Here is a 9,232-nt window from a genome sequence, read left to right on the forward strand (position 1 = left end):
AGCAAAAGTTTGAGATGAAGGATTTGGGAGAGCTGCGTTATTTCTTGGGCATTGAGGTGATTAGATCACCAAGTGGGATACAGCTCTTGCAGAGGCAGTATGGATTGGACATGCTGTCCAAATATGGGATGACAGGCTGTAAGCATATTTCAGTTCCTTTGGAGCAGAATGTGAAGCTGAGCACAGATGCAGGTGAGCTTCTGGAAGACCCTACTATGTACAGACGCATAGTAGGAAGTTTGATTTATATGACTATTACCAGGCCAGATTTGAGCTATGCTATTGGATTGGTAAGTCAGTTTATGCAGGCTCCAAGGAAACCACATTTGGATGCGGCTAGACGCATACTCAGGTATGTGAAGTCCACATTGCAGTATGGACTATTTTATGAGACTGGGGTTCAGATACAGTTGCATGGATACACTGATGCTGATTGGGCTGGTAGTATTTCTGATAGACGATCTACCAGTGGATATGTGTTCTCTTTTGGGAGTGCTGCAGTCACTTGGAGCAGCAAGAAACAGCCTACAGTTGCCTTGTCGAGCACAGAGGCTGAGTACAGGGGTGCAGCAATGGCTGCATGTGAGGTAGCTTGGTTGCATAAGCTACTTTATGATATGCATCAGTCTACAGATGGGCCAGTTGTCATTTATTGTGACAACATGAGTAGTATACACTTGGCAAATAACCCAGTCTATCATGCTAGAACAAAGCACATTGAGGTGCATTATCACTATGTGCGGGAGAGGGTTTTACTAGGTCTTATTGATCTAGTTTATGTCAGCACAGAGGATCAGGTAGCTGACATATTTACGAAGGCATTGGGCGCAGAGAAGCTGCGCAAGTTCAGAGACCTACTTGGTGTGCAGGAATTGGGATTGAGCTCGAGGGGGAGTGTTGAGATATCGAGCTCCACTCGTGATACGCCAGGGTGACCGTTGTGTATTTATGTCACCGACTTGTCAGTTTGCAGATGCGGTTGGTACACCGCCCATGAATAATAGCTACATGATAGCTATCCTTATCTACTCTAGTTCGTGGCTCAGTTAGTATGCCACCTTAGTTAGTTGAGTTTGGTTTGAGACCCATATATAGGGTTCTTCTATTTCTTTGTATGAGACTTTTTTTGGCTTACACAACTAAGAAGAGGAAAACTGTTTTCAGCCTCCACCCTTGTGTGTATTCCCCCATTGTGCAAGCAAGAAAGCTACAAGTGAGACTCCTTCCTTCTCTCCCACAATCTTGACAATATATTCATCCCCATTATCTATCCTAAGGCATTTCAGCCTATGCTCGAACTAGTTTTCTGCCAAAGCAAGCCATCTTTGAAAAATTACCAAGACATCAGACTTTTGCTTTATGGGATAAGCCCATACCTTACGTGAAAAATCATCTACGAAGGTAATAAAATACTTAGTACCACCCAAAGATTGACAAGGCATGGGCCCACAAACATCAGAACATACCAAAACCAAGGACTCACTCATGCGTGACATACGAGACTTCTTATGCGTAGACCTAGTCTGCCAGCCATAAAGACAATGATCACAAGAATAAAAATGAGAATAGTCAAGGTACAGTAAGTACTGCAAAAACCAGAAAGCATTTTCATTCCCTTAACGGACATGTGCCCCAAATGGGTATGCCAAAGAGATACATGAGGTAAAGACACCACAGACAAAGCATGATCAGCTATAGATCCAGAAACAACTAAGGGGTAGAGGCTGCCAGCTTTGGCACCTCTCGCAAGCACAAGCCTGCCACGAGTAATCTTCCATGCAAAGTCTCCAAAAGATACATGATATCCTACATCATCAAGTTGTCAAGCGGACATGAGACTGCATGTCAATGCAGGTACATGGCGTACCTCGTGCATAACAAAATTGTTGCCAAAAGGAAACTGCTGCCTAAAATCACCAATGCTGACAATCTCAAGAGATATTGTTGAGATATCGAGCTCCACTCGTGATATGCCAGGGTGACCGTTGTGCATTTATGTCACCGACTTGTTAGTTGCAGATGCGGTTGGTACACCGCCCATGAATAATAGCTAGATGACAGCTATCCTTATCTACTCTAGTTCGTGGCTCAGTTAGTATGCCACCTTAGTTAGTTGAGTTTGGTTTGAGACCCATATATAGGGTTCTTCTATTTCTTTGTACAAGAGTTCTCTTTGGCTTACACAACTAAGAAGAGGAAAACTGTTTTCAGCCTCCACCTTTGTGTGTATTCCCCCATTGTGCAAGCAAGAAAGCTACAAGTGAGACTCCTTCCTTCTCTCCCACAATCTTGACAGATATGTCATCACCCAAGTGCACAAAACCCAAAACAGAATGGTATGAATGGAACCACTCTCGGCAAGGTGTCACATGAAAGGACGCACCTGAGTCCAAGACACAACACTGTGCATACACAAAGTGTATCTTTGAAATATGTGAAGCACTAGATGAAGCTACTGCAAGGATATAATCCCCATCACTATCTTCGAGCTGCATAACATTGATCTCTTCAATTTTAACACTTGACTTAACATGAACTATGCTGCGATCAAAAGACTTTTCTTGCACTTTCTCTTTTCCCTTGTCTTTGTACCTTTCATTGCGCAATTCATGATATTGTGGCCTTATGTGGCCTTTCTTCCCACAACGATGATGAGTTAGATTTACATTTCTCCCACAAGGCTTACTGCGCGACTTGCCACGCGACTTGGACCAAGATTTCTACCAATCCCATCCACGGGCATTACCATGGTCATTCTTTGCATTTTCATCATATCGACCTCTAACTGTCAAAGCATGAGACACATGAGAGGCATCCAAATTCTTACAATTTATCTCTTTCTGCAGAAGAGCTCTAAATATCAGATAGCTTCAGAGTAGTGGCAGAAGCACATAAGGCAGTGTGGAATACATCCCAAGACTCATTAAGAGTTCCAAGAAAGAACAATGAAGTGACATCTTCTTTGAAATCAATGCCCTGTGAAACCAAGTTCTTAAGAAGAGTATGAAACTGGATCAGATGAGCTAACATGGTTACTTTCTCTTTCATGCGGAGATCCATGCTATTTCAGTCAATACATTTGACTTGCAGGACTTTCCTTGTCATAGAGGTTCTTAACCTTATCCCAAAGCTACCAAGCACTTTGTGCTTCCTCAACCACATTGTAATGCACATGTTCAATGAGAGACAAGATGAGGGTGAACTTGCATAACTCATCAAGCTCCATCCATTCGTCATTGGTCATAGTTTCAGGCTACTCTCCACTCAACCTTAGTGGCTTTACTTGTGATTTCTGCACCAATACCTGCCAAACTTGGCTCTTCCAATAGGCATAATTCATACCATCAAGCTTAATGATATTGGAGATAGCACTATCAGTGGAAGAAGATGCCATATACGAGCTAAAACAATGTAGACAGTTCAAAATTGCTTGCTGTAAACTGCAGAAAATGACCAAAAAACCACCAAAACCAATGCAAAATGGCAAGAAATGAGTATTTAATGATGCTGCCCACCAAGTACCATCAAAAGTACATCAAACCAGGATGATTCAGTATGAAAAATACACGATAGTTCAGAGAAATATGCTTGGCGTAATTTATGCCAGTAGTGTACAATGAAAGCTGACAATAGGCAAAACCCAATATTCAAAGTCAATCATTGATTGTCAATGCAAAACCAACATCAAGTGGGCATAAACAAGCGTGTAACTGTCAAATTGACATAAGCCAACACCCAAGCATGTCAGAAAAAGTCAATCAATAAAGTTGATACACCCCCCAATCAACAGGGCAAAATGTACATACCACTGCTAAGACCTGACACACCTACACGGACCAAGGTATATCAACCATACATCATCCACAAGGAGATCTCGGTCTCAAAGATCCAAAAGCTCAATGTGCATAACCTGCACTGCTTAATGTTTGATGAGCGTACAAAGAAGCTCCCACTGGCACAAAAGCCGTTAATGCCAAGCAAATAAGATCAAACAAAGCATGTAAGAGCACCAGTGGGGCATAGTATCCAAGATCATACATCAGTAAGACATCTAGAGCATATGAGCGATCAAGTATCCAATGATAGCATCCAATGTCATGAAGAAAATCCCAATCAATCTTTGACGAGCCAAAGCAAGACCAAAATAAGCTCTAGAATATCCAAAGTCAAGCCCAAACAAAGCTCCAGTAGCATTCACCAAACAATGTAACTAGTATGTGTAGGTAACATAAGCATCAAGCATGTACCAACGGGTCATACATAGACCATATGTATAATCTCTATCACAAAGCATGCCACTGTAGTCCAATGTCAAGTAAATGCCAACTGATATAGAGCTCAAACAAGACTCAAAATACATTCCAGAACCATCCAAAGTATTTGCCAACCTTCATTTGCATCCCAATAGTCATATGAAACACTCGGGGAAGCACGTGAGACCAGTATGCAAAAGCATAAAGTGACTAAATAAGCTTCAACCCTAGAGTGTACAATAGTGATTTACTATGTAAAACTGAGTATTTCAGGCCAGTAAATTAGCTCCAAATGATGGTCAATCAATAGGCATACATTCCCCTAACATTCGGGGACCATTTAGGACCAACCGGGCATCAAATGCCAATGTCAACCAAGCATAAACATAAAGTGCTGATATAACACTGTTTGTGGCTGCCTGTGGCCTATGGTAAATAGTCCTGGACTAAGGTAAATCAGTCCACAAATCAATGCAAATGATAATCACCAATGCCGAGCATCAAGGGGGTGTTCCCAAGTGCCAAATGAAGTGTTTTCAAGCTGCCAATGAGTGCCAAGGGAGGGCTAAAGTAAAAAGTAAATTTTTGCAGGTCTTCAAGCTGGCCCAATAGGGCTGATGTTGCTAGGTATGCTGCTGGTCCACGTGGCATTAATGGGGTCGAAGGGGGGACTAAAACAATATACCCTAAGAGCCAAATCTCGTGCAAAAAGAATTCACTCTTTTTACCAATAATGACCATGTGGTGTTCTTTGAGTTCATCGAACAAAGTTGCCAAATACTTACAATGCTCCTCTTCATTCTTTGAATGTACAATCATGCCATCAAAGAATGTACTCACAGACATCCTATGTGGCCACAATCTCTTATCCATCATTTGATTAAATGTTGCTGGAGCATTCGTGAGATTAAATGGCATTACCAAGAACTCATACAATCAAAATGAAGCCTTGAAGGTTGTCATATGTACATAATGGTACCCATTTTTCAAATCAATATGGTTGAAAACAGCAAACCCCTATAGCTTATCAGTCACATAATTGATCATAGGAACCGAAAAGTGATCCTTGATCATGAATTTATTTAGATGCACATGCACAATGACCCATCATTTTTTTGCACCAACAACATGAGAGAGCAATATGGAGATGAACTAGGTTGAAGGATCTCCTTTTTCAAGAACTCCTATACATGATTCATAATCTTTTCTTGTTGGGATGCACTCACCCTATACGGTGCTCTATTACATATTGAATGACATGCTCTTTTTTCTTTTAGAACATTCAAATTGAAGTATCTTTTCGAGTGATTCTTGGGGGCTCAAGCCTCACTCTAAGGGCTCTTATAGACTATTTGTATATTCATGGAAAGAACATACTAGGGACCACATGCATGACCTCAAGGTGTACAAAAAAAAACACAAATATTTTTTCTCTCATTCAAACTTGCTCAATTCGAAAAGTACCATCCTTTCATTAAACAAACACTTAAACTCATGCAGTTTGAAATTCCAGTGATAGCCATAGAGCCAATGCCCAAAGGTGATGATGTAGACTAAGAATAAAGTAAATGTGTCTGAGTAATATTCATAGTTCCCTTGTAGAGAAGCCCATAATGTATGCAAAGTTATTCTCATGTAGCATGTTTCTTAGCTTATATTCCTATAAAAATTTCAAGTGAACTTTACTTGCTATATTTCATAATAGCCTAATCAAGTTGTAGTGTGGAGCTACGATTAGAGCAATGGCATCATGCACATGTCAAACTACATTGTTGCATGTCAATAGAGTTAAATCTAAGCTCACATGGAGGACAATACCATTGAAAGTGTCCTTCATGGGGGAAGGAACTTGTACAAACCCAGTGAGTAAAAAATGAGTGTGAATTGTCCTCGAAATACATGTTATTTATTGATTGGGGGATGGCATGCTCTACATGACTTCTTCCACCTTGATCACATTTATGTCTCTTATTGGTAGCTCCTTTTTCATGGGTCCCCCCAAGCTGAAACCTACATGGGGGTAAATGGAGTAGTGCTAGATATATCAATGGATCTATGGATTGAACAATTCTTAGAGCCATGTCATCCCAAGCGTTGCACGGGCAAGACTAGGGCTAGGAATGTGTTGCTACATCAATGGTTGCTACAGGGAGATTGCAACAGTAACTAATAGGGAAACAAGCTCCGTCTAATCAGAAATGATTTTGTGATTGGCTCCTCAACATGTAGTAGGTGACAAAATAAAAAAACGTTGCATATTGATTCTCTAGCGCCAGTAAAAGAATATTACACCTTCGTTCTTTGGAGGAATTAAGCAGGGGGAGTGGGATTTACATTTAACTCCTTAATAGAAACGCACTCACCCCATCGATGGGGAAGTGTGTATGAGGGAATACCTCTCTAGCTCCCTCACCCACGGTGTTGGCGTCATGTTGCAACGCGTTGATAGCTCCACCCACCCACCGTGACATGGTCCCTTACTGAGACCCGGCAAGCTTGTAAATGCTTTCTAGCTATGAATATAACATAAAGCCCTCAAGATGGGCCCTTGTACAAATCTCGAGTCGTGTTATGTTCCGTGTCGCGTTCGGTGACGTGTTTGGGGTGCCCCGTGATGCCTTAAGGGGTCAAAATGCAAAACTTGTGGGAAAGGTCTGCCCTGGGGCCTAGATGGGGTCCTGAGCGGGTCTCTGAGGTTTGGACCTTCACACTGAACCTAAGTGGTGGTTAGAAGTGAAAGAAAGATCGAGGGCCCCTTGGGGTCACACATAAGGAATGGGCACATTACTTACAAGTAAGATGTAGGCCAGTCATGGATGCACACATGCCGGCGGCGATGCTTGAACGGGGTAGGTGCAAAAATGAAGCAAAGCGTGGATTTCAGTGATGGGCCCTTTCTGCACTTACCAGTCCTCTCACTCTCTCTCTGTCTCCCCGTCTCTGTCTCTTCTCATCATTGCCACAGCTGGTGAAACCATGGCGTCGTCTCTGCGAGTCTCTTCTGTCTTGCTGCTCGCGGTCGGCGGTTTGCTATTCTGTAGTAAGTTGCCCAGCAGCTTATACCATCCTTATTTATTTCTTCTTTGGGAAGTGCATTGTCGTAAGTTTGGGGATTCTGTTCAGGGTGTACGGCTAATGGTTGGTTGGGATACTGCTTGTGCAGCATATTCAGCCAGTGGGGTGGAAGAACACGTGATAGGCAAACGTAAGTGGAAGGGGACCTCCCTTTGCATGGATGATATACATTCTCTGAGAGAGAGAGAGAGAGAGAGAGAGAGAGAGAGAGAGAGAGAGAGTGTGTGTGTGTGTGTGTGTGTGTGTTCTCTCTCTCACATGTTTTTCCTGTGAGCGCCATATAATCAGCTTGCTCCATAAGGTTCGACCGCCTGGACTACTCCGCCATGACAAGCGCGTGCAAGGCTCCGCACTATGACACCCAGACCTGCTGCCCGGCATTCAAACAGCTGGCCTGCAGGTCAGCATTTTCCTCCCTTTGCCTTGATTTCTGCACAAACATAATACCTAACAGTGTACGGATTTGATGTCTCCTGCATAAAGAAGACATATGATAGCATTGTTTGTTAGAGGGGAAAATGGAATCACATCAGTATTGTTTCCTGAATGTGGGTTATGTGGCAGAAGGGGGCAAATTTTCAGAAAGATACATCACTTGTCAACATACCAGTGTAATTCCATCCCCCCCCCACTACTACTCCCTATATAGGTGCAATCGGTAGCAACGGCATGGTATAGCTACAAAGCCCTTAACCCCCCCCCCCCCCCCCCAACAAACAATGCTAACAAAGAAGTATATAACATTTGCCAACCTTGCTAGGCTGTTGGTAAACATATTCATTCCAGGGCCAACTAAATTCAATCACTTCATAAGATACGCGAGGCTCACATGCATTCAAGCATCTTAATAGCTACACGTTTATCATGCTCTTGGAGAATTTTTATGTGGCAACTGGGCATATATTTCTGCATCTTATATGTGGTGTTTAACGCATTTTTGGGATTCAGTGATATGGCATGTGCAAGTCTAGGCCATAGTATTATTTGTCAAGTCACATGATGAAATTGAAGTGATAATGTAGGAATATCTCCCTATATTGTATTAAAATGGGGGTTGAACATGGATTTCTGCCTCACGTTGCTATGAGCTCTTTCACCTTACAAGAGCAATGAAGATATCAACCATGGCAAAACTTTATAAAGACAAGGAGCTGCTACTTTATATTTGCAAGTCAAAATCAATCTCTGAATGACTCTTCAGTAGAGGGTTAATTTGAAGGTTGTTCTTGTGGATGTTAGGTATGCAGCCCACGTGAATGACTTCTCCACCACTTGCCCTCTGGAGTTCATGGCCTTCCTCAACCAGGCCGGCAACTATCCCCATGGGGTCTTCATCGATCGCTGCACTTCCACCACCCTCTGCCCCATTGCATCTTGATCACCACCATCCAAGGAGAGGCAACAATCAAATTGTCTTGAGTTACTTCTTCTATTTATGTGCAATTGTTTCAAGTGAATCTTTCTTGTCATTGATGATATGATGCTAGCACATATTGTTATCATTCTTGAGTAATAATAAAAAACCACTAACAATCTTACTTGCTTTCTCTCTCTCTCTCTCTCTCTCTCTCTAAGCTCCTGCGTACCACGAAGCCAAGCTAACCTACTCTGATACCATGTCAAAGTTTTAGAGGGAGAGAGAAAGACATAGACATTGGAAACCCACATAGAGAGTAGAGTACTCTCATGTTCTCTTCATTATTGATAACTCATAGTCACACACTTAATAGTCCACGCATGCTAACTCCAACTTTCAATTCCAAATTTTTAGTCCCCTACATTGGTATGCAAAGTGTAAGTTTGAAATGTGCTTATAAATATTTGAACTTAGGACAAAGACTCCACTTGAAAACCAATATTACTTTGAGGCCAAAAGATTGCATGATCATTGTAATGCCAACATG

The 9,232-nt window shown here is 42.1% G+C and overlaps 1 protein-coding gene across 1 annotated transcript; it reads left to right on the forward strand.

Moving 5' to 3' along the window:
* The first annotated feature begins 7,080 nt into the window (after positions 1–7,080).
* LOC148034401 (GPI-anchored protein LORELEI-like) lies at positions 7,081–8,894 on the forward strand. The gene is made up of 4 exons (XM_087680514.1): positions 7,081–7,293; positions 7,417–7,458; positions 7,617–7,728; positions 8,568–8,894. Exons 1-4 carry the CDS (start codon positions 7,140–7,142, stop codon positions 8,704–8,706), a joined length of 447 nt encoding a protein of 148 aa, XP_087536640.1. The 5' UTR covers positions 7,081–7,139; the 3' UTR covers positions 8,707–8,894.
* Positions 8,895–9,232: the final 338 nt, after the last annotated feature.

The sequence above is a fragment of the Lygodium microphyllum genome, chromosome 6 (genome assembly GCF_053477565.2).
Source record: "Lygodium microphyllum isolate KBCC chromosome 6, Lygodium_microphyllum_v1.1.10, whole genome shotgun sequence".
Taxonomy (NCBI): Eukaryota; Viridiplantae; Streptophyta; class Polypodiopsida; order Schizaeales; family Lygodiaceae; genus Lygodium; species Lygodium microphyllum.